Source organism: Brassica rapa, chromosome A09 (genome assembly GCF_000309985.2).
Source record: "Brassica rapa cultivar Chiifu-401-42 chromosome A09, CAAS_Brap_v3.01, whole genome shotgun sequence".
Classification (NCBI taxonomy): Eukaryota; Viridiplantae; Streptophyta; class Magnoliopsida; order Brassicales; family Brassicaceae; genus Brassica; species Brassica rapa.
The window spans coordinates 29,211,742-29,236,676 of record NC_024803.2 but is presented as its reverse complement, the minus strand read 5'-3'; the positions used below and the strand labels follow the sequence as shown (position 1 = coordinate 29,236,676).

General features: G+C 34.5%; 4 protein-coding genes and 2 long non-coding RNA genes across 6 annotated transcripts; 3 read left to right on the top strand and 3 right to left on the bottom strand.

Annotated features, from left to right (window-relative positions):
* Positions 1-123: 123 nt before the first annotated feature.
* LOC103839018 lies at positions 124-4,932 on the top strand. The gene is made up of 8 exons (XM_009115486.3): positions 124-469; positions 1,156-1,874; positions 2,035-3,077; positions 3,273-3,427; positions 3,527-4,139; positions 4,229-4,310; positions 4,392-4,439; positions 4,545-4,932. The coding sequence occupies exons 1-8, from the start codon at positions 175-177 to the stop codon at positions 4,746-4,748; spliced, it is 3,159 nt and encodes a 1,052-aa protein (XP_009113734.1). The 5' UTR covers positions 124-174; the 3' UTR covers positions 4,749-4,932.
* Positions 4,933-5,265: 333 nt separating this feature from the next.
* Positions 5,266-6,309, bottom strand: LOC117128097. The gene is made up of 2 exons (XR_004451252.1): positions 5,648-6,309; positions 5,266-5,616 (listed from the first exon to the last, which is right to left on the bottom strand). It is a non-coding gene; the product is annotated as an uncharacterized LOC117128097 (long non-coding RNA).
* Positions 6,310-6,526: 217 nt separating this feature from the next.
* On the top strand, positions 6,527-9,297 carry LOC103839017. The gene is made up of 2 exons (XR_627268.3): positions 6,527-8,084; positions 8,346-9,297. It is a non-coding gene; the product is annotated as an uncharacterized LOC103839017 (long non-coding RNA).
* Positions 8,675-11,588, bottom strand: LOC103839016 (syntaxin-31-like). Its single transcript, XM_009115485.3, has 2 exons — positions 10,753-11,588; positions 8,675-10,249 (listed from the first exon to the last, which is right to left on the bottom strand). The coding sequence occupies exons 1-2, from the start codon at positions 11,047-11,049 to the stop codon at positions 9,995-9,997; spliced, it is 552 nt and encodes a 183-aa protein (XP_009113733.1). The 5' UTR covers positions 11,050-11,588; the 3' UTR covers positions 8,675-9,994.
* A 3,902-nt stretch (positions 11,589-15,490) lies between these two features.
* LOC103839015 (interferon-related developmental regulator 1) lies at positions 15,491-18,470 on the top strand. Its single transcript, XM_009115484.1, has 13 exons — positions 15,491-15,796; positions 15,875-16,040; positions 16,119-16,199; positions 16,300-16,382; positions 16,465-16,580; positions 16,657-16,767; positions 16,920-17,029; positions 17,116-17,431; positions 17,516-17,593; positions 17,683-17,733; positions 17,839-17,922; positions 18,008-18,085; positions 18,186-18,470. The coding sequence occupies exons 1-13, from the start codon at positions 15,787-15,789 to the stop codon at positions 18,228-18,230; spliced, it is 1,329 nt and encodes a 442-aa protein (XP_009113732.1). The 5' UTR covers positions 15,491-15,786; the 3' UTR covers positions 18,231-18,470.
* Positions 18,471-18,590: 120 nt separating this feature from the next.
* On the bottom strand, positions 18,591-21,449 carry LOC103839014 (WD repeat-containing protein ATCSA-1). The gene is made up of 10 exons (XM_033281247.1): positions 21,318-21,449; positions 21,038-21,272; positions 20,707-20,967; positions 20,469-20,628; positions 20,152-20,333; positions 19,756-19,990; positions 19,303-19,457; positions 19,123-19,212; positions 18,965-19,036; positions 18,591-18,876 (listed from the first exon to the last, which is right to left on the bottom strand). The coding sequence occupies exons 2-10, from the start codon at positions 21,185-21,187 to the stop codon at positions 18,829-18,831; spliced, it is 1,353 nt and encodes a 450-aa protein (XP_033137138.1). The 5' UTR covers positions 21,188-21,272; positions 21,318-21,449; the 3' UTR covers positions 18,591-18,828.
* Positions 21,450-24,935: the final 3,486 nt, after the last annotated feature.

Genomic DNA, 24,935 nt, shown 5'->3' with positions numbered 1-24,935 from the left:
CGGTTAAAGGCGTATTAATTCCGGTTTGGTTCGATGTTTAAAGGAAAAGACGATTTCGGTTTAGTAAAACCAGATCGTGTATCGTGACCCTCTGCGCGAGAAAGAGGGTCTTCAAAACATTAACAAAGAGGCAAGTGAACAACACATCTCTCTCTCTCTCTCTCCGTAGATGCCATGGCTTGCGCTGAGCAGCCTCTCAAGAAGCGTCGGCTGTATGACACAGTCCCTGAATCGCAGCCTCCGCGAGTAGAATCCCCATCCACTTCTACGCCCGCGAGCTCGATCCCCGCCCCGGTGACGCCGCCGCCTCCATCTCAGGAGGAAGTTCAAACGAGAAGCAGGAACAGAGAAGAGATTCGGAGAGTGCATGAGTGCTATAAGCGTCTCAAATCTTGTATTGGCCACAGAGATGGCAGCCGCTACGCGACTCTTGAGCAAGCGTATCGATCCCTAATCTCCGCCTCTAAAGGTTCGTTCTTTCTCGCGTTCTTAGGCCTCTTTTCTTAATATTAGGGTTAGGATTCGGAATATTGTGGCTTTCGATTTACTTTACTATAATCAGTTTGCTCTTAGCATTATGATTGTTGTGTCTGAAGTCTTAGTTATGGAGCATACAAATGTGGATTCAAAGTTCAATCCTTTTAACTTATATAGAGTCCGATATTGTTCTTAGTACTCTGCATTTAACTGTGTATCTCTAGTTATGATAATACATAAAGGTTCTGTTCTAGATTATCGTGTCTGGAATTGGATTTCTCAACCATCCTTGAAGCTAGATAAAGCCATGCATATGTTTAGGTGGGGATTATTTTTGTTGCTCATATAACACTGTGTTCAATTTCATTTGATGTCATGTTACACTTCTCTAGATTCCTTATGTATGTGCCGAAAAGTCTCAGTACTTGGGGTTATATACGTTTCTCAAGGAAGCCTGCTCTTGTGGGGTTTATTCTATTTTTCTGTTTAAATGAAAGGTGTGTAGGTGTGTGGAAACCATTAAACTAGCTCAACAGATGACAGTTACGAAACTTAGTTCTTAAAGTAGAATTTTCATTCTCTAGTACATCTCCTAGAGTCATTTTTGCTGTAAAGGAATAGAAGCGTTATAATGAAGTTAACGGGAGTAATGATTTTGTTAGTTGGTTTTAATCGCAGGTTGTACTAGCGTTAAGCGCCTTGTGGCTGATTTTGTTCCGCGATATGCACTGTACTGCCCTACTGCTATCGGTGATGCAGTGCAAGCTGTCATCGACATGCACAACTTCTGCTTGGAATCATTAGATAAAGGACAAGATGGTGATGGTGTTGCTTTTCAAACTGCTAAAGCCAGCATATTTGGTCTGGTTGATTTATGTTCTGCCGCTTCTTCAAACAGAAGATCATCACCAGAGGCTCGGGATATCTGCTCTGCTGTTTTCAGAAATGTGTTAACCTTCTTTGTGCTATCCTTTGAAGGTAAAGAAATCTTCCAGATAGTTGATAAGAGCGATCTGAAGGTGCAAGATCCTAATGAAGACTTTTCCCAGCTGATGCAAAAACTTTCAGATGGAAACTCCTTACCTCTGATCAAGCTATCCCAGTTTCGTGTCTTAGCTTTGCTCAAAGTATTCTTCAGCTTCCCTAAAAATTCAATTGCCACTTGTTTTGGATTCTTCAATTCGTCATCAACGGAGGATGTAGCCACGGGGAAGTATCTTATTACTAATATGACAAAAACGATTAGTGATATTGATGCCGCTAGTAATGAACCTGAACCAGATGAGAATTTTGGTCAGACAGATTCTAACAAAATAGAAGCTACTGTCAAGAATGCGGATGGGTTGAGTGGGATCCAAGAAGCATCCTACAGTCTAAAGAGCTGCTTGTTAGGAATGGTAATACTCTTGAGTAGTGTAGAATCAATTTTAAGTTGCATTTTTTTTTGTTATTGACTTTCTGTTATTTCCCGCTTGAGCATTCATTTTATTTGCTTGACTATAGTGGAATGGCTGTGTATTGCTAAAAATCTAATAGTTTCAAAAATCATTCATGCAGGTTCTTGGGAGGAGTCTCTCCATTGGTAGGTGGGCCTTCTTTAAGTACAAGAATATATGCAGCCTGTCATCCTTCATAGATATATCCAGCGCTATTCCTTCTCTAGAGGCAATGTTTGCACTTGTCGGAAAAGATATCAAGGCAGACGATTATCAAATGGAGAGTGACGACGATGATTGTGGAAAATTTTCAGCTTCACATGGGAAACCTCACAGTTCTACGGAAAATGATGTCCGCTCTAGTGCTGGATCGGTTTATGATGCTGGAGGTTCACGATCTATGGATTTTGAGACTGCTGACCAGAGAGACTTGTCATGCGGTAGATCTTCGGTCCCAAGGGGATTAATAAATCATCACACACCATCTCCTTCCGCAAGAGTGCCTTCCGACTTAAGGAGTAACTCTGCAGATGCTAGGAACAATTTTATTGTTGGAGGGTCACCTGCTATTCAAGCAGCGCCCCGTGGACCTTCATCAGGGAAAATTATTTGGTATTTGGACGGAGACCCCACAGCTTATGACATTTATCCCGCTTCGGGGCAGCTGTGGTTGGGGTATTTAGGACCAGAAGAAACTGAAGGTCATCTAAGGTTTCAGCTTGATAGGTACGGTCCAGTAGACCGTTTCTTTTTTGATCCAGTGAAAGGATTTGCCCTAGCTGAATATAGAAGTATAATTGATGCAATCAGAGCACGAGAATATCTGCGAGCCGAATTTCCTTGGCGGATGAAGTTTATGGATATAGGAGTTGGTGCAAGAGGGTCTTTCAACGGGGTAGCGTATGGTTATTGTACTCATCTGTATATTGGAAGCATCTCTAGCCAGTGGGAGAGGGATGAAATTGTTCATGAGTCACGGCAAGCCCTTTATAAGGGACCTCGCATGGTGACTGACCTGTACTATGAACATGCCCTTTTGATGGAGTTTGATACACCGGATGATGCTGCCGTTGTCATGGCCCATCTCAGGTTTTATCGTGGAGAAAAGAGTAAATTTAACATGTCGTCAGTCAATTGTCCTTTGCCTCATGAAGGTGTAGGAAGGTTTGTCTCTTTTTCAAACTATAATTTCTTTGTTGATTCTGAATTATTGACGTTTTTAGTTATACCTAAATATCCGTAAAAGTTATTTAGCATCTTCTCACACACTCTGCAGCGTCCTTATTTTTGGTATATTTATGCAATTAGTGTCTTTTTTTGGTCTGTTTTGTTTGACGTGGAACTTTCTTGTCTTAACAGTCATTCAGAGAGGCACCTTCAGATGCCTCCGGTATCAAAACCGGATAGTGGATCAGGGGAATATGCATCCCCCTTAATGAGCACGGATCCTGGAGTTACCTTTCAGCAAAATTGGCCTGCTTCCGGTAACACTCTTGTGAATCCTGCACAAGGAGGTTAGTCTTCTATCTTATATCTTATGGATCATGAATAATGGTTTCTTGTGACCGCAAAGATTTGTGTATGAATTTAAGACCACCATATCTCTGTCTCAGGGACTCCTTCATGTGTGCCCATGCCAGCTCCAGGACAGGCTGCTACACCGACATCTCAAATTCCTCCATCTCCGTTTGTCCAACAACCCATTCACCCTCCTCCAAACACCTCTTGGGACACAAGATCTCTAGGCCACCAAATCTCTCCAAGTGGTACTGCAATAGCAACATCGTCACAGGCTCAAGGACCTCCACCGCAGCAGGTTTCAGGTCCATTTGTGCCGCCTCCCGTGCATCCAGTCTCTCAGTCACAAGAACCATATGTTCAGCATTTTGATCAGGTGTATCCACCTCCGCCTTCAGGACATTCATTACCCTCTGTGACACAGCCACCGCCACCAGAAATGATGCCACCTCCACCTCAAGCTCAACCACCTCCTTTGCCTCACGCACATCCACCTATGGTTCCTCCGCCTCCTTGTAATCCACAATCTCCTCCGCCCTTACCTCCAACGGTCACACAATTGTCTGAACCGGATGCTTATGATCATAAGGCAGAGCACCATTGGCAGGGTGTTTTGTCCAAAAGTGGAGTTCATTACTCCACGATCGTTGCTCAGAGATTGGAATCAGACATTTGCAAATATACAAATGGATTTTCAGAGGCTGTGCAGTGAGTGGCAACACCTCACTCTAATTTGATGCATTATACTAAACTTATGTGCAATTAACATTCGTTTTCTGGCTTCTTACTTTCTGCAGATGGCCAGTAAAATTGGACATGACCAAGCGCACAGATATGAAGAAAGTAAAATCGACTTTCACAAACACTCAGCCCCACCAAGTGAGTTTTCTATTCTCTTGGTTCTCTCCCATGTACAAAGCCATCTATCTTCTTACGGTTTGAGGAACTTTGTTTTTGCAGAGAGAGGTCTGTCAGTTAATTCCCGCAACTTTCAGCGACCGTAAAGGGGTAAAAATAAAGTTTTAGTTTGGCTGCATCAAGTAAACATATATCGTCTTGCTTTGTAATATAACTAATAATCCAAACTCACATTTTTTGGTTGTCTTGCGGCAGCTCCAAGATTTCATATCATACTTGAAGCAGAGAGATTGTGCAGGAGTGATAAAGATACCTGTAACAAGCCTTATGTGGGCGAGGCATCTCTTCATTCTTCCCTACTCGGAAGAGACATGTTCCATGCTTTCAGTCACCCCGAGCTCCTCTGAATGTTTGATCGGTTTGGTTTTGCCCAAGGAACCCAACGCTGAGTGCTCGTGACATATAATATATTCTCATGTATCCCATGACAAAGCAGAGTCATTGCCTAAGATAGTTCGGAATCAGTTTGTAAATGATGATATATACTAATGGTGTAATCTCACTCTTTGTTTCACCCTTTTAAGGGAGCCAATCGTAGATTGGTGTGAACTATTATTAGCTGTTGAAGTTTCATTATCTTTTAGCATATACGCAAACGTGGCTTCATTTTCCAATGAAGCTCAGAAAGATATGATACTTGGTTTGGGACGTGGAGGAAACGTTCCTCTCGGAGCGGTTAGAAAGCTGACAGAGTATCAAGCAGAAAGAGATGAGAAACGTCTAATATGAACACGAACGCAGGAATGGAAGAGAGAAAGGTAGAGATGCAAGAGGAACGGTGGGAGAGGAAGACGAACGGTGAGAGAGCAGCCTGAAGAGAAGAATAATGAGAACAATAACAACTCTGAGGCTATTACAGAGGCGTATAATGGAGAAGGAAGAGGTCGAGGAAGGGAATGAAGAGGAGGCGGTGGAGGAAGAAATCATAACCATAAAGATAGAGCTATGAAGAAACACATTGCTAGTGTTTCTGGTTTCTAAAGTTATAGGAACATAACAAAAGCACAAGATGTTATTTTGGGGTCTTTTTCTTGGAATACGGGAAACAGATTTTATAGTTACAATATGTACATCCTTGCCATGACCAACCTAATGTTTGAGGTTTTCTTCTTCTTTGCACCTTCCACACTTTCAGAAGCCTCTTCTCCATCCTGAAAATCAATCTTGACATATCACAAAGCAAGGAGAAGTACAATCCTTTGAGGTGGTCTTCTTCTTTGCACCTTTCATACTCTCAGGAGTTTCTTCTCCATTCTGAAGATCAATTCTAAAGAAGAAGAAGAAGAAAAAGATTTTACGTCCTTGCATGATCAGTCAAGAGTTCTCGTCTCTTTTCCCAGGGCTTGACTTGTTATCCCAAGTCGGCAATTTTTCATTACTATATACAGACATGATTAATTGTACAACATTTTAAGCAGCAAATATAATTCTAACTAGGTGACCGGTCATAAGAACATGATCGGTCCGCATCCTGTGTTCTCTCTCGGTCCGTACTTCACGAGAGGGAACACAGTAACGTCAGTATGAAGAAGCATATATTGTGTGTACGTATAATTGCAACGTCACAAAATATTTTGTGTGTTTACGAAGATACTTTCATTCAAAAAATAGAATAAATAGTGTATAGTTTTAGAAGTAACAAATTTTATATTATCATTAATTAGAATTGTATTGTATATGTTTCGTAATTCATTATTTAGGTGAATAATATTATTTTTCCATAAATAATAAACAAACATTTATGTAAACACAAGATATGAGCCCGTTGCAACGCAACGGGTTTTGTTTGATGTTTTATTTTAATAAAAACTATAAAATAAAAATTATTTTATTATAGTATTATGATTGTTTTTTTTGCATATGTTTTTGAGATTTATTTTATAACTAAAACTCATTTTTACACATAAGTTCAAGTTAATATTTGTTTTTATAGTTATGGTGCATAGATGAGTTGTTAAAAAATTTATACTAAGATTAGAGAAAATACTATACATAAACATTTAAATTGAACAAAATCTGAAATAAGAAATAAAAAGTAAAAAGAAATGAAAGTTAAATACACCAATCGAATCAATGACAACATTATACATGTTCTTATGTACTAATTTAATATTTTATTAAATAAGTCTTTAAATTTTTATTTTGCTAGGATTTATAAAAAAGGGAAAACATTCTATTTTATAAATATTCATTTTATTCACAATTAAAAAATAAAAAATAATATTAAATACTCTTTTACAAATTTGTTTAAGATTTTAGAAAAGGTAAATTATTGTCATATAACCTATTAAAATTTTCTTCTCTTTAGAATTTTAGAAACAATATTGCTATCAAATAATTATTTTTAGTTATAAATAAATATTTTCAAAATTGCTATTTTTACAAATCGTATGAATACTAATTTTATACTTCTTTGTTAATTATATAATTTTTAGTATCATGTTCATCATCAAACACTCTCTTAAAAATTATATCAAATACATTTTTACAATTCTCTTTTGGTTAGGACTTAAAAATATTATACAAATTTCTTTTGTTTAGTATTTTTTTTTTATAAAAAAAAGGAAAACAACTATCAAATATTTTTTTACAGTTTGTAGGATTTTAGAAAACGAAATTAATATTACATACTGTTTTTGCAATTATATTTTGTCTAGGATTTAAAAAACAAAATTCTATCAAATAACTATTTCCAGTTAATATTGACTATTTTTAAAAGTTGCAATTTTTAAAATTCGTTTTTACAATTTTTATTGTTAATTGAATAATTGTTACTATCATGTTTATCATTAAATTTTTGAATTAAAAATTACTGTTAACTAAAATTTTACAATTCTCTCTAGTAACGATTTAAAAGAAAAAAAAAAAAATCTTAATTGGTTAAGATGAGAAAAAAAAATTCTTTTAGAAATTTCTTTTATTTAATATTTTAAGAAAAGAAGAAGTTATTTTCACATAATGGAAGTTTTTAGGGGAAATTTTACTTTTACACTTTGTTTGATACCATAATTCAACTTTACCATCACTCTAGAGACATTTTCATAAATACCTAAATCATTAATGGCCAAATGACTAAACTAACCTTTTTCAATTTATCTCTGATTTTTCCAATCTCGTCTTCTTCGTCAAGCTTCGGTGCCATCTTCATCGAGTCTCGCCGTCGCCGTATTCAAGAGGCGGCGCTGCTGCTCCTTCCTCCTGAACAGTGTTCTCTCTCCTCTTATCTCTCAGCTCCGATGAATTCTCCCTCCAGCTCCCGCGATGACGCGTCTTCAGCAAATCCCGATGGTGTCCTTCCTGCTTTCTTCTTCTGCACCGACGACTCAGACAGCTCAGCTCAACCATGGCGTTCACCTAAGTTTGAAGAATCCCTCAGTTGCACGTGGTAATTCTCTTGGTTTGATGTCTCCAGACCCTCCCGAACCACCAGATCCGCCGGATTTGGGATCTGTCATGGTGGAATCAAATCTTGTGACAGTCTCCTTTGAGTATGATCTTTCATCTTCTATGTATGGCCTTGATTTGCTTTAGGTTACAATGGGGATGGACTTGAGGGTTGTTCCGGCAGAGGAGTGGTGGGAAGAATGAGGGAGAGATTCTAGCCTCGATGGTGAAAGTGACCTAGGCCTTATGGTTACGGATTTTCTCGAGATGGGAGGTGGTGGAAGCGGTGGTGACCTAGGCCTTATGGTTACGGATTTTCCGGATCCTTCTTACCTTTCCGATAAGATTCAGGTACCTTAGGGTGATTTGGTTGGTTTTATTGGTGTTAGTATACGAATTGGGATCGTTTAGTTGATGAGGTTCCTTATGATCATGTTGAAGGGTAGAGGATAGCAAGGAAATGGTAGACTGGATAATATTTTGTAGTGCTTGGACATATGGTTTAGTATGATGCCTTTAGCTTGCTATAGATTGTTGGTTCTTGATTATTGAAGGAAATATCCAAATATATGCCTTATGATGCTGATTATAATGTTTTCCTTGCCATTTCAGAATAAACGTACAGCAAAGAACATCATTGATTTTGTCATCTGTACATAGTTGCTAATCACATTCCAATGGATAGCACTTGCCTAGAGAATTGTTTCCAGTGTGCTCTCTTCTGATGCTTATAATGTTCTTGCAACTTCACACCCCTTTGTGGCTGAGGATTTCCTCACAATTTCAAGGCTCATCAAAATGGTGTATGATCACCTTTGTAGCCAAGTTTCTTGCTGCTCTTTATGCCTTTATTACTGCAGCATGTTCGGGTAGCAGTTCACCGAGTGTCTCCTCTGATTCCCGTGGCTTCATCTCACCAATTAGCATTTTGTGATGTTTCAATTTTAAGTTGCTTAAGTGTTTTGTTTGCCTTTATCTGTGTTTATGTTATCTGCTTAGCCTTTGATGCAACAGTTTCCTTCTGTCATTTTGGCTGTGTTATTATGTTTGCTAAACAATGTCTCCATTGATAGAGCTTGAGTTTTATTTATAAAATTTGGTTTGATCAAAAAGAGAACGAGTATATCTGGAAAGCTTTCTAAATTTCTTATTAAAGTATAATTCATTTATAACAGTTTATAAAGACAGTCTATAAGGATATGTATAAAATAACTTGAACTTAGTTTTCTACAAGGCTTTATAAGGATTATATAAATAATTTATAAATGTTTGTAAATCATTTATGAAAATTTATAAATCTTTATAAATACTTATAAAATATTTATAAGGGTTTATAAAATATTTATGAATATATATAAACTATTTATAAAGGTTTATAAATCAGTTATAAGAATATATAAAAATATTTATAAGGTGTTATAAAATATTTATAAGGATTTGTAGAAAACTTTTGTCTAAATTATTAACTAGTTTTAAGGGATTATAATTCATTTATGAGAATGTATTAAAACTTTTTATAAGGGTCTATAAATCATTTATAAGAATATTTAAAATTGTTGAAAGAGAAAAAAAGAATATTTAAAATTATTTATAAGCGTTTATAAAATCAGTTACCAGGATTTGAAGAATTTCAAAAGGTAATTCATATATGAAGGCTCTTAAAACATTTTATAAAGGCTAATAAATCATTTATAAGGGTTTGTGAAATTTTTTTGCAAAATTATAAACTTGCTTATAAGAGATAATAAAACATCTATAAGAATATATATATAAGTTATGGGTCTAAATGAGGAATATGGAATTAAAGGGAATAATCATTTATGAACCATTTATAAATTTTATAATAGCTTATAAAACATTGTATCAACCATCTATAAAGTTTATAAAACACATAAATATTTATATAACTATTTATAAAGGTTTATAAAACTATTTAAAATGGTTTATAAAACTATTTACAAGAACTTATAAGCTACTTATAAGAGTTTATACATTTATTTATAAGTGTTTATAAATTAATTTACAAGTTTTATAAATCTATTTATAAGAGTTTATAAATCTATTTATAAGGGTTTATTCCAAAGATTATAAGAATTTAATAATCTTGATAACACAATTTATAAGAGTTTATAAATAAATTTATAAATCAGTTAGAAGAGTTTATAGATCATTTATAAATTCTTACAAAGATTATAAGTAAATCTTTATAAAAGTATTTATAAAGTTTCTCAATTTGCAGATGGCAAATCTTGTTGGTTATGTCATTGGACCATCACAGTAGGAACATCTTGATCAAACTGCTTTGTAGCTCCCATAAGTCTGGTTTTCAAGTCATCACAAACAGCTCTGTAGTGACCAAATTTGTCATGTGAATAGCTCCCATCAGCGATCTCCATGTTCTGAAGGGTCTGCAGATCAGAGAGAGCCATCTTCAGCCCCGTGATATATTCCTGATCAACACTGTTAGCTCCCGTATATAGACAGCCGGTGATTGAAAATGGACGATTCTTTTGCCACTGTGATAACCAGCTAATGTCAGAAGTAAGACTAACTTCAGTTGCAATCACAACAATGTATTCTAGAATCATTGCAAGCTTCTTCCCTTACAAGATAGTTCTCAAAAACTGTCTCAGTTTTGGTAGAAATCAAACAAATCCTTTTTTGTTTTTTTGGTCAAAGAAATCAAACAGATCCTAAAGATTATTTCCACTACAATTCATCAACAGCTATTAGAAACAATGTTTTCAGGAATCATTGCAAGTTTCATTCATTGCAAGACAGCTATTAGAAACAATGTCTCAATCTCATTAGATCCAAACATCCTAAAGCCTAATTCTACTGCGATTCAACAAAAGTTTCAATTGCAGTCACTACAATGTCTCTGGCATCATTTCCATCTTCATTCATTACAAGGCAGATATAAGAAACGATCTCTCAATCTCGTAAGAATCGAAACATATCCTAAAGACTAATTACACTATTCGAAGAATGAAAGAATAAATCAAAGTCTGAACCATACATTTAGAGAGCCTCGCGGTCTTCTGAGACGTTTTGTGAATATGTATACTGATCTGAGAAGCCTTCTTGTTGAATTCAGATCTTGAAGATGCAGGTGGTGCCGTTTGGAGGATACATGATAACCTTCAGCTTGATGGACGGATGGGATCACTCTGATCTTCTTGAACGTTGGGAGAGTGAATGTAGCGAGACAAAAAAAGAGAAAGAGAGAAAGAACGAACTTTTTCGGTGAGAGACTGATGTGAAGAGGTATGGTTTCAATAGATGTGAAGTCCTCTTCTTCCTCGCTAATCTCCATGACTATCGCTCTCTCAGTCTTGCTCAGAGTCTCACACAGTGTTGTCGAAGAAGCACCATTTTGACGGCTGTTTAAATAAAATTCTGGTTGTTATCTCGCCGAATTCGCTGGAGGTAACCAGAGTTCGCCGGGGATCGCCGAGTTCACGGTAGATCACCAAGTTTTCTGGAAATTGTGGAGTTCGCCGCAGATCGGCGAATCATCGTGACAGAGATTAGGAAGAAAAATAGATATAGGTTAAATCTATGAAATGAAGGGTATAATGGTACTTTAGCCATTAAAAATTTAATGGTAAATTTGAAAAGTGTAAAGTTGAAAAGTGGTATTATGAAAGTGGTATTAGTGGCAATTCCCCAAGTTTTTATTGACACATACAAAATCTAATTTTTTAATTGGCACATATCACAATCATATTACAATTAGTTTTTGTTTAACATTTTTTTCTTAAAAGTTAATGTTTATCTTTTATAATTCTCTATCTTTAGTATCTTTTAAAACAAACAATTATAATAAAATATAATAATAACATATTAATAATAATAATAATAGTAAAATTAATAATAAAAATACTATTAAATAATATTTATAAGTAATTCTTAAGAAAAAAAATGTTTTTATTATTTTAGTGTATATATATATTTATTATGATATAGTTTAACAAATATCACATTTATAAATATATAACTACCAATCATGTTAATTAGCAATTTTGAAGAACTAAACTCAATATAATCTTTTATATTTATATTTTCATTAAAAGTTTAGAAAAGAAAATTTATATTAAATAAATTGTTTTCAAATCTATTTTTTTAGGATTTTGAAAAAGGAAAATTTTTAAAAACAATTACTACTAAATATTTTTTAAAATCGTTTTTACTATTAAATAATTTTTAAAAGTAGTTATTCAAAAACTTTTTTATTATCTTATTATATATATATATAATTTTAATCATTATATATTTAAAGACATGTTACAATATTAGAAGAAAAATTATTATCAAATAATCTTTTGCCATTATCTTTTGATTAGTATTTTGAAAAGGAAAATTACTATTAAATAATATATATAATAAGATTTTTAATAAAATTTGTTTTTGTTAATATCTTAGTATATATATTTTTAATTATGATATAGCTTAACACATGTCATAATCTTAAATATATAATTGCTATGTGTCGCTATCCAGTTAATTAGCAACTTTGAATAACTAAGTTTTATATAATAAGATATTAAAAGAAAATATAATAAAAATCAAAATATTATCCATAAATAATATAAATTATGAAGTATATTTCTCGATAAAGAAAGCAAATTCAATTAGAAACTTGCAAAAAAATTAAATAAATTTTGTAAGCAATTTGACGGGTTAACATTATTTGATAGATTTATAAATTTTTAAATTTTATTGAACATGAAATAATATTAATTGACATACCGTCATCGGTCTCCTAACTCATCACAACCCATCTAGCAAATACAAAAAAATAAATAATTGTAACAGTTTATTCATTTTAAAATTTGTATTTGAAAAAAAAAGTAGATTAAAATTACGTACCGTGACTACGAAATATTCTGAACAACTTGTTTGTATACAACATTCAATATTTTTGTCTGCGACTTCTCTTCTTTACCAGTTATTAGGATTTTTAATCCAGATCTCGACTTAACTCTTGAAAGTAAAACTTTGCCTTGCATTTTTTAAGCATTTTATAAATTATTTTAAAATTATGATAAATTTATTCTTTAAACAACGATAAATAATTTAAAAATAATATTAATAAATATTTTTGGATTTGGTAATATTTAAAATAGTTATTATATAATTATATTCGAACACAATTCATCAAGAAGAGTATAAAACAATTATAATTATCTTATATAAAATTTCGTTTATAGTATTTTATAGTTTATAAATATTAAAAGTAATAAATAAAACATTATTAATCTTTCTATAATACTTCCAAGGTAAAGTGGGTGGCAGAGTCGATGAAAGTTGGTGGCAGAGTCGATTCATCAAGTAGCATATAATACTTCCAAGGCAAAGTGGGTGGCAGAGTCGATGAAAGATGAGGAGCCTTTGCGTCTAAACACATTTTTCTTAGCACACAATCAGCATCGTCGTAATACCTTAATAGTATGAGAGGAGAGATTTGTGAATAATACTTTAAAGAATGAAAAGAGAATGTTTGTATTTTAAGACCTTGGGTGTCTCATATATATATACAGTCGATTTATTTCTCATATTAATGACGCACAATATTTTGCACAATAAATAATGAAATCGTTTAAAGAAAAATATTAAATGTGTATTGTCAAAAAATGATTTGCATATGATATGATTTTAACTTGCGCAAGTAATCCATATTAGAAATGTAAGTTATTAAAAACAAACAACCTAATTAGAAACATTAAAATATTTTGTAAGCAATGTAATAAATATGATATCAACATGCGCAAGTTTACCGTTTGAATAATAAAGAAAGTTTTTAATATTTGTCTTAATTCTAAATCTTGCCCAATGGTAAACTAAATCGATAATATTTAATGATTTCAACTTGCGCAAGTAATCCATATTGTGAATAAGTGATTTACATATTTAATGATTTCAACTTGCGCAAGTAATTCATATTAGAAATGTAAGTTATTAAAACAAATTTTGTCAATAAGTTATTTACATATTTAATGATTTCAACTTGCGCAAGTAATCCATATTAGAAAGGTAAGTTATTAAAAACAAACAACCTAATTAGTAGAGGTGGGCACTTTACCCGATATCCGAAGTGGCACCCGAACCCGATCCGAAAATGCATGTCAAGTTTTTTATTTAAAAAATTAACAAAAAATTACATCCAAATTTTTTTAAAAAATAACTAAATTAATGCCTTTTTATTTTTAAATTTTTATGTCTAAATCTATTAACCATTCAATCTATTAAAAATAAAAAATTAGTTAACCGAAAGTTATATTTTTAAATATAAGAAACTTGAGAAATGAAAATTTTAATTTTTTTTTTTTAATCTAAATATCCGAACCCGATCTGAAATAACTGAATTCAAACTAAAAATACCCGAACCCGACCCGAAGTACAGAAATACCCGAACAGGTTCTACACCTCTATACCGAAATACTCGAAAATCCAAAATACCCGACCCAAACCCGAACGGGTACCCGAACGCCCACCCCTACTAATTAGAAACATTATAATATTTTCTAAGCAAATGTAATTAATATGATATCAACATGCGCAAGTTTAATGTTTGAATAATAAGGAAAGTTTTTAATATTTGTCTTAGTTCTAAATCTTGTCCAATGCTAAACTAAATCGATAATTATTATCTCCTAGCTATGGGCTTAACAAAATCGACAATAGTTTTGGGCTTGTCTACATAAGCGATTGATTAAAATAAATGAAAAATAAAATTCAAAAAAATCGACCAATAGAATTATAACAATTTTTCTGAGAAGCTCTATATTAATGTTATGTCAGCAGAAATCAATAAAGTGACTTCTATTTTAATGTATAGAAGGATCTAAATACTTTTGAGTTTTATAATCTGAAAATAATTTTTAAATATATTTTACTTGTGGTATTAAAAGCAACTACACGGTTTGTGAGGTCTACGTTTTGCAAGAGATGGGGTATCCTACTGGCACACACTCGGATTCTCTTTTTGTCATATCTAAATTTAGCTCTTCCCACATTTTAAGTCTTACCTCCATTGCATTTAAATATGCATAAATTAAGAATTTACATCTATTATATCTTTTGTTGTTGGATAAAAGACAGTAAAATATTAATTGTTGGATAAAAGTTGAGTGAAATAAACGTAAAAGTAGAGGAAATACTAATTACTTTGAGTGAAAAAAAATCTCTATCATGTAAATTACTTAAAAACAATTAAAACATTGTAAAATTTATTAGTGATTAGATTTTTAGTGGATTTAAAAATCCAAATAAAATATTAGATTAGTAATTTTGAAATCATTATTTAACTCACATTTGTGAATACTAGTTGGAATTCAGTGTTATTCAATCTCATAGATTATGGGGGGGGGGGGGGGGGGGGGGGGAAATTATGCTAAAAATATAATATCACTTAAATTTTATAACTTAAAACTGATACTAACTGAGAAACCTTATACTTATACTTTTATAAAATACATAAGCAAAATAAGAAACCCTAAAACTAAAACAAGATCTAAAACATGCTACACGAGGACTACAAATTATAAAATGTAGGTGTGTTCAAAATTAAATGAAATCATAGTCACGTCGGCATGAGAGGATCCAACGGCATAAAAAGTGCCACGTGGGAGAGCATATTCCGTAGATGTGAAAGGTTTGATTCTTCTTCGAAATCACCGAGTCGAGAGTCCTCTACGCCTCTTACAGTCTTTGGTCTTTATATATAAAAGAAAACTCGCCGCTCTCATCCTCACGTTTCTCTTCCTTCCTTCCTTCCTTGGCCCCCAAAATCTCTGAAACTTTCTCGACCTCTCTCTCTCTCTCTCATCTCTCCCTGAAAAGAACCCTCTCTTTAATGGATAAATCGCCTCTCCGATCTCATTCCTCAGCGTTTTCCTCCAGACTTTTGTTGCTCTTCTTCTCTAGTTTTCGTGCTTCGATTTCTGTTGTTGTTTCCCATCGTAATTGTCGTTGATACGCTTTTTTCGTAAAACTCGGAAGCCTCTATATCGATTCGTCAATAGTTGATTTGGATTTGATATAGGAAACCATGGGGAGGAGTAAGCCTCTCTTCTTGATTTTCAATCTTTATTGATTTTAAGTGGTTGGGAATGTTGATTTCTTGTGATAAATTGCAGAGTCTCAGCGTAAGAACGTCCCCATGGATTTGTTTGATAGTGATGATGATACAAGTAGTATTAGCTCCTCCTCCACCATGCGTTCTGAGAGACCCGGCATGGATGATGTTCAGGTTCACAAAGATTTGATGCTCGATCAATCCCTTGATGCTCTCTATGAGAAAAGGTTGTTTCTTTCGTTGTGGGTTTTCTTGCTTCATTTTGTTTGAAAACTGATTTTGTGGATTCCTTTCTGGTTGTGAAGGACTTCGACTAGAGAGCAAGCTTTGGCCTCCATTGTTGATGCTTTCAACAGCGACTTGCAGCATGAGTTTGTCGAAAAGAAGTAAACCAACTCGTTTCTTGTTTAGTTTAGCATTCCACTTTGAGTTCCTATGTTGTTAATCATACTAAGGAGTGTCAAATGTTTCTTCTCAATGATGCAGGTTTGCCACTTTATTGCATCAGTGCTTACACTGCACCAAGAAAGGGTCCAGCAAGGAGACCTCTTTAGCATCACATGTTATTGGTTAGTAGGCAACTTATGCATCATTTTCACTAGTTTTTTTTTAATAATTGAGCTATACTGACAGTTAATGTGGCGTTTGCAGGGTTGCTAGCATTGACTGTTGGACTTGGGGATCAAGCACAAGAGATTCTTGAAGAATCCGTCACTCCTCTTTCTCAGGCCCTTAAATCTGGTCGTGAAGTGTTAAAAATAACTTCGGTATGGATGAGCTGATGACTAGTAGTTTTTTATTTTGTTAAAGGTCTGGTTTCTAAGTAAGGCCATTTCATTGCAGATTCTTGAGTGTTTGGCAGTTATAACCTTTGTTGGTGGGACCAATCCGGAGCAAACTGAGACATCTATGCAAATAATATGGCAAATGATTCACCCCAAACTAGGTTCTAATGTATGCATCTTACTCTTTTCTCATGTTAAACCGAGAAATCTATGCAAATTATTTGCTATTTCATTACTACTACTAATATGGTTTATTAAGAAAGTATGTTGTTTAATCTAAAGTATGTAGGAGGCTCACATGTAAGTTGGCATTTTGTGTAGGTTGTTGCAGCCAAACCTTCACCTGCTGTGATAACTACTGTTGTCTCTTCCTGGGCGTTCCTGCTCACAACAGTTGACCGATGGACCCTAAGTCCCAAACTTTGGCAAGAGTAAGTGGAACTTGTTGCATTTATTTGACCTAGTGTCACTTATTACTGGATTTATAATCTCATTAGAGATATTGATGCTACTGCAGGATCGTTACTTATCTCTCCTCACTGTTGGAAAAAGATGACCGATCTGTACGTATAGCTGCTGGTGAAGCGCTTGCTCTGATATTTGAGTCGGGAACTCTGGAGAAGTTTGCTGCTGAAGCCAAAGAGTCTGCTAATAATGGATCAGTGAAAGAAGGAAGCGTGTCTCAGGAGGCATTGATTCACATGCATGGCCTGAAATCCAAAGTCGTTAACCAAGTTAGGGACCTCTCTGTAGAGGCAGGTGGTAAAGGTTCTGCTAAGAAAGATCTCAACACACAACGGAATTTGTTCAAAGATCTTGTTGAATTTCTTGAGGTACGCCTTCACCTTTTCTATGATATATTGCTCCTGATGAGATTGGACTTTTATATATGATTTATTTTAAATAACGATGATTAGGATGGATACGCACCTGAAACCTCTACAAAGGTTGGAGGGGATTATTTGCAGACGACAACGTGGTATCAGATGATACAGGTTTCTCTCAATCTTTAGTACTTGTTCTGTTGTTCTGTTGATCTTCCTGTGACTGGTTTTCAACATGTATATGTTGCTTTTTTCAACAGTTGAATTTTTTGAAGCATTTCCTTGGGGGTGGCTTTATCAAGCATATGCAGGTCGGTTTTCTTATTTGCCAAGCTTCCACTTTCTTAGACTCTTAGGTTTTCTTTCTCTAGAAGCTGGCTGTTTACTGTTACTTCATTCAATTTTGGCAACAACAGGAGAATGAGTTCCTTCACGATGTATTCAGCTTCACTCCAAAGAAGGTTGGTGGGCGAGGTTCTGGCATGTCAAGTGAAGAAAAGGTTTGTTTTGCGACTCTGCATGCTCTCCTCTTTGTTCTTTGATTGTTTCCGGTTTTAAGCATCAGTTGGTGTTCATTAATGGCAGAGGATGTTTAAATCACCAAACTCAGCTCTCAACAAAGCAAGGACGCAATTCCTGAACAAGCAGAGGATGCTAGCTAAGGTAAGTATTATATAAAACTGTGGGTGATTGATTATCTTCTCTCTTGGAGATTTTGTTGCGGAGGGTATTATAACGAATTTGTTTCGAACTGTGATTACAGAACATGAACGATGGGCATTATGCGGCGACGGTGGAGAACGAATGATGGCTTCTCACTATTTGATTTTAAAGCTATGCAAACTTGCCTGCTGCCTCCTTGTTGACGATTGATGTACCATAGAATCACTTTTGCTGTTTCATCATTATACTTTTATGTCACTTTTACCGTCGAATGTTATTACTGTGACAATACAGTTGTTGCTCTTAGAGAGCCATTGAACAATTGTACTTCAATAACCAACCATTTTTAGTTGAGACTCAAATTCGAATCGCAGATTTTCAGCAATTTGTGTAACCAATAATCATTTATCTCGTAGTTCTGATTCGGACATGTAGTACAAAACAGGTTCATGGGATTCATGGGATTTTTTTCCTATTGATCTTCTAAACCCTATGATTCCGGGCATGCATGCACACATGATCTTTTTATCTTACAAAACACCAAGATTTTTTTTTGTTCCATCGAGTTTTAATGTTCATAGGTCATAAACTGCATTGTAGTAGTATGAACAAACTCTATTTAACTAGCAAACATTTCGTTTTACACAACACACCATCGGAAACTGCATTGTAGAGTTGAGTTGCGAAGATTAAACATGGTACAACGAACATCGAAGAAAGAAGACTGCCCGAGACTTTGATTCTTAGTCGCTCCAATTGTCTTTATCTTCGGCAACTTCTTCATCTTGGTCCTGCCATTGACACAATCTTTGATCAGAAACACATACACAACAAGAAAGGATTTGAAGTTCAAGTAGCGATAAAATTTAAAAGCTCAACCATTTCTCCTTCGACGGATCCACCTGGTGACCACACGAGTATTTGTCTATCTGCACCACTTGTGTATAGTTCCTATGAGTAAAGCATAACAAGTCATTCGGATTTAGTGGTGTTTTCAACAAGGGGATTTGAGAAGATTCCAGTGATTGAGATTATACCTGATCAGTGGAATTAAAGCAGCAAGTGTTCACGCTTTCGTAGTGTCCACGAAACATCAGTGTTGTTCTACCCGACCACATGCCAAAAGCCTTATATACAAATTGCATCACGATTCAATGTATAATGCAAGTAATGAAATGAAAAGATTTGAGGATAATATAGTAAGTTGATGAGACTACCTTCACAGTCTTCATGCATGGAACAAATACAAGAGCTGGGTCATCGCTCGTAGCTAACTGAATCGCTTTGCTGGTCTGAAGGCGCCCAGTTTCAAAGTTCAAAAGGGTATTGCATCCAGATTGAGTATCCCACAGCCTTATTCTTGAATCCGACCCTAAAACATAGTATGCAAAATTCAACCGTAAATTAGACTGAACGTGGAATCCCATATAGCATCACCAAGTGTGTACAGTAGTAGTAATCAGTTCTCGCAACCACTAAATTGATATACTTCACTTGATGCTTAAACCCCTAAGATATCACATCCACTTTGCATTGAGTCACTACTAGCCAAAGATCACACTCTTGTCATGAGGTTACACTTCCTAATTCACTAGAGGCATATAATATAATAGTCACTATGTACCAATTTATGGCCGTTCAAATAGATACCATGACCATTAGAACCTTACCAGCGCTAAGAAGATACATCCCATCGTTAGTTGCCTTAAATCCAGTAACAACACCATAATGAGCCGTAGCACGATCTAGCGTAGACAACATTCCCGGATGAAGTCTCTTCTGTCTAGATTTTTCCACTGAAGCTTTAACGCTCGATGATCCCTTCATACTCTGGCTACCCGTGTGTTTACTCTGCAGCGTCTTCAGCCTATTTTTGCCCCCTGAAGAAGATTTTTCGGCTGAAACCTGTATGAAAAGATAATAAAATAACTAAAGGATTCCCCATTCAAACAGAGATATTGATAATCCTTTATTCCTGTCACATGAAGTTCCTTAGACATGCAGAGCTAACTAGATATACAATGACAAGAATAAATTTTAAAAGAGTCATTCAGTCTTGAACAAACCTTACTGTTTACCGCTGTATGCTTTAAAATCGGTGGACGAACCCCAAGTTGCGTAACTGATTGATCCAAAACACGGAAACATCCAGCACGTCTAATGTCCCAGAAGCGTATAGCACCATCACACCCCCCAGTGTACAAAACCCACTCGCTGGAAGTAGACCATTCCACCGACATAACACCATCTGGCGTACCATAACAACAACAAGACAACTCAGTAGCCTGTTTTTCTAACTAATGAAAGCAAGAGTCTAGTATCTAAAATAATGTGTGAGAGAATGCTTCTAAAGCAACAAAGGAAAAGTAAAAAAGAAGCATACCACGGTGACCAGATAAGGTGTGAGAGAAAGCTCCAGAAGCTATATCACAGAGTCGAACCTGCACATCCTCAGTTCCAGCAGCAATAAGCGTGTGAGACATAGCCAGAGAAGACATGGCAGTTCTATAAACCTTCCCAGGCATCTTAAAATCCACAACCGCCTACAAAACAAAAAATCAGATTAAGAAAAAAAGTCTAAATCTTGAAAGTAGCTAAACTTTGAACAAATCAAAAATCACCTGAGCAGTATTGGTATCCCAGACTTTGATGAGATGATCAAAAGAACCTGTAACGAAGAGGCCAGTGTCAATGGGATACCAAACAGCAGAAGAAACGGCAAATCTATGCCCATGTTCATGTCCCTTGTCCACACTAAATACACACTTGTGCTTCGCAATTAGACCACTTGCCTCGGAATCAGTCGCGCGCTGCGTATCGAACACGGCAGCTGAACCATCTGATGCTCCTGAGAGCAAGTACCTCCCTTCCGTCAAATCAACCTTTTAAGTTAGTTAGTTAGTTAGTTAAGACTTTAAGTGAACAACAACAAACTACAAAGTTGGAAGCTACCTGAAGGGAGTTGACGGAGGCACGGTGAGGAGAAACGAAATCTTTGCGATTAGAGAGTTGGAGAGAGGAGATGCGGCGTGATTTGAGTTGGTTCGCGAAGGAATTGGAAGGGGTTCGACCGGTTTCTCGGGATTGGATGGCTTGCCACATTCTCCTAGCATCTCCACTTTTGATTCGATTGCAAAAAGTTTGAAGCTTTGATCATGCTCCACCTCGATAAGCCCTCTTTTGTGATGGGTTTTGATCCGGGAGGGAGGAGAGAAGGACGATATATGATGATTGATAACAAATCTGATTCCCAAAAAGTAAAAACACTTCGAGAGAATATAACTATTTTTGCGTCGGTTAAAAACTAAAAAACCCTTTATCAATCAAAGCCGCTATTGACTTTTTATGCACGTTTTTAGTTATTATGTATTTTCTTATGAAAAAAATTAGAGAAAAAGACCAAAATAGCACTAAACCAAGTTTTTGTTCTCAAACTAGCACTCAAGTCCAAAAGTCACAAAAATAGCATTCAAGGGGTGGGGTTTAGGGTTTAGAATTTAAGGTTTAGGGTTTAGAATTTAGGTTTTAGGGTTTAGAGTTGAGAATTGAGGTTTTGGGATAAGATTTCAAATTTTGAAAAATAAAAAAATTTAAATTTTTCAAAAGATAAAATGCTATTTTGATTATTTTAGTTTTTGAGTGCTATTTTTGTGATATAAACTTAGAAATGTGCTATTTTGGAGATTTGCCCAAAAAATAATACACATAAGTTAACTTTATTGAACAGTCTAATAAAATTAAATGTTTTATATTAGAATTTGAACCACGGACGAAAAGTTATAATAAAAACTATTTTATTTTGTCGAATAGTGTTTATCTTTTTATTTAAAAACTAATTTTAAGTTAACTCAAAAATAGTACTTAAGAGTTATGATATAATATAATTATATTTGTAACAGTTTTCTAATGGTGTGATGATTTTGTATTTAGTCGTTTGATGATGTTGGAATTTGTTTAAACTGAGGAAGTTAGTATTAGAACAGTCTCAACACTTTTGAGAATCACATATTTAGTTATTATTATGAATTCTATAATGTATGTGAGAAAATATTATTTTATTGAGAAATGCAATATATATTTTTGTGTAAACGACTAATTTAAGTAATATTTGAAAACGTAAACGGCTAATAGAGAGACGATTAAATAAGAATTTGTTGAATAAGGTTCATATGAACTTTTTTAGCCTATCTTCTTAAACTAAAATTATAGAAAGTGTGTATATTCACCGGTTATTTTTGCTTACAACTTTATGCCTTGAACATTTGCACCATTTTAAGTGATTTTGATGGGAGATCTCAAAAGTTAGAGTAAAAATTGGGTGTTTAGGGTTTTGCTTACCAAGGTGGCGTATTTGACCAATTAGATTTAGCTACTGATCCCGAAGTTTTTATATGAAAAAATTGATTATGTTCTCTATGTTTAATTTTTTTTAATATTCAAAAATAGAAGATTCAAAAATTTACTATGTTCATTATGTCTGGCAACTAGATTATATATCTGAAATAAATATATAGACCAAGTTCGGTTATACTATGTTACCATTTACCAACACAACACTCAGTGCTGGCCCTGGCCACAAGCAGAGGAAGCATGGATTTTTGGCCGACATGATAATATGTATTTGAACGGCCATTAGTTTTCAGAAAGTGACGTTAGCCTAGTGGTTCTAAGAGAAATTACTAATGTTGGAAGTTTGGGTTCAAACATCCCTGACTGCATTCATTTATTTAGCCTTTTGTTTTATTTTGACTTTCATAAGTATAGGACAGGCTCTGACGACACTTGATCCAATAGCCATTGACCCGACTTGATATTCAAACTCGAACCATCAGCCATGTAAACTCTATAAATATAAGTTCAACATGAGAGGATTCACATATTTTTTACTCTCTTAGCACAACAAACCCTCTGATTATCTACCTTTTGTTATCATTTTTTAAAAACCACTTGTGTCATTTTTCTTTATTCTGAGATTCAATATCTCATTTCTGAACTCTTATAAGTTACTTCTTTTATTGTTCTTTAACGGATTCTTCTCACCAAACTCTTCTTTTTCTCTTTTTTTCTTCCACCATATAATCCCAGCCCCTATTCAGAACTACGTTAGGTGCTAGTCGGACGGTAATCTCGGACCTAGCTAGTTACCAAAAAATTGAGGAGTACTCAGGAATTATGCGGGATCTAATTTTAAATACAATTTAATATATTTATAATATATTTAGCTAATTTTAAACATGATGATACAAGTTCTTAGACATAGTATTTGATCAAAAAAAAGTTATATAATTTTTTATATATAATTTTAAACAATCTCTTTTTTTATTCGTAATGGTGGGTTTGATACGAAAAAATCCATAAATGTAGTATGTATGTGTTTGTTTTGGGTTTGATAGCTAACTATAATTATTTAGTAATGAATAATTACACAAAATGTGTCAATAATGAGTAAAAAATAATTAACCGTATTTTAACTTACACGGACGGAAACAAAAATTTAGGCGGTCAACTCGGGATTAGATGGTCAACGCGGAAATTAGGCGGTCTTACGCGGATCAACACCTAGCTACACCGATTTAGGCATAATCGCCGCGGTCAACCTCCAAACAGCACTTAAACGGCCACGTTTTCGAACATGGATCCTAGCTAAGCAGGTCCAGTTGTACGGTCCAAACACTTTTTTAATTATTTATTTATTTTATTTTTTTTATCAACACACTATTATATGGTCTTTTTCGGAAAACTGTAAGAAAATATCCTGCATCATGTTTGTGTGGATTTTGTGTCGCTTGTTGGTTTGTAGGAGCTACCCCTAAAAACGAAAAACTCCTACAATGTTTTTTTCTTTAACTGATTCCGAGACAAATATGTTTTGCTTACTTCGAGTCACCGTCCAACTCCTAAATGTTCATAATAGATTAGTTACACAACATCTCATTTTGTATCTAATTCTGATAATGACGGAGTTATATAATTTTTTTCTGACTGGAGAAACTGATGCATGTAATTTACATGTCACACTAGAATTCTTCTCACTAGTCATTAGCAAAGTAAAATTTGAACATCCCTCTTTGAGAAGAAAGCCCTTTGTAAGCCATCATTACTGATTACCCATAAGACAGATCTAACATCCATTCGTGTTTTGAGAGGAAAAAAGAACAATCAAGATAAAGTTGACATCTCAACAAAAGGTAGCCACATGATTGAAACATACATTTGTCAACTAACACCATTCGGGTTGCCAGAGACAATCATTTGTCACCTTATTTAAATTATTAATGTTTACTTATATTTATGAAAGTTGTACAATGTATTTAATATGTTTGCTTACACACCTAAGCTTAATGATCAAGTGGATTGTCATACGGTCATAATACCTATTGCCGTCGTGTCGACATTTAGAGCTGACCCGGTTCTTCATATCTAGCTGGTAAGCTACATATGATACAGGACATTGATATTTCAATCTCAGAAACATTAAACTTATAACCCATCAACCCTTTTGTTTTATCGTCTTTAACTCCTGAAGTGTAATAATTAGTAATAATTAAGACCATGGTAGACAAAGACCATAACTAGCAAAGAAAAACCACCTAAACTTAAATCCATATGATTAGCATTTCTAAAACGTGTTCAGTTTTGTTTAGTTCATTTTTAAATTAAATGAGCACTTTTGTTTATATTCAGTTAGCAATATCTGCTTACTTATATCAATTTCAACTCAGACTTTATGAAGTCGTTTTTCATTTCAAGACTACACTTTTTTTGCTAACCGCAAGACTACACTTTCAACTCTCTCTCTCTTTTTATGAATCGTCTTTCGCTGCTGTGGTTGAACAAATTTCTAAAATTT

Excerpts from the sequence above, each read along its gene's own strand:
- LOC103839016 (XM_009115485.3), bottom strand. The coding sequence starts at position 11,049 with ATGGAGATTAGCGAGGAAGAAGAGGACTTCACATCTATTGAAACCATA. Across the intron at positions 10,250-10,752 it reads GACCGCGAGGCTCTCTAAAT|TGGCAAAAGAATCGTCCATT; the intron begins GTATGGTTCAGA and ends TGGTTATCACAG.
- LOC103839018 (XM_009115486.3), top strand. The coding sequence starts at position 175 with ATGGCTTGCGCTGAGCAGCCTCTCAAGAAGCGTCGGCTGTATGACACA. Across the intron at positions 3,428-3,526 it reads TGTGAATCCTGCACAAGGAG|GGACTCCTTCATGTGTGCCC; the intron begins GTTAGTCTTCTA and ends TCTCTGTCTCAG. Across the intron at positions 4,440-4,544 it reads CTTTCAGCGACCGTAAAGGG|CTCCAAGATTTCATATCATA; the intron begins GTAAAAATAAAG and ends GTCTTGCGGCAG.
- LOC103839014 (XM_033281247.1), bottom strand. The coding sequence starts at position 21,187 with ATGTGGCAAGCCATCCAATCCCGAGAAACCGGTCGAACCCCTTCCAAT. Across the intron at positions 20,629-20,706 it reads GGGATACCAATACTGCTCAG|GCGGTTGTGGATTTTAAGAT; the intron begins GTGATTTTTGAT and ends TTTGTTTTGTAG. Across the intron at positions 20,334-20,468 it reads CACCTTATCTGGTCACCGTG|ATGGTGTTATGTCGGTGGAA; the intron begins GTATGCTTCTTT and ends ATGGTACGCCAG.
- LOC103839015 (XM_009115484.1), top strand. Across the intron at positions 17,030-17,115 it reads AGTCCCAAACTTTGGCAAGA|GATCGTTACTTATCTCTCCT; the intron begins GTAAGTGGAACT and ends ATGCTACTGCAG. Across the intron at positions 17,594-17,682 it reads CGTGGTATCAGATGATACAG|TTGAATTTTTTGAAGCATTT; the intron begins GTTTCTCTCAAT and ends TTTTTTCAACAG.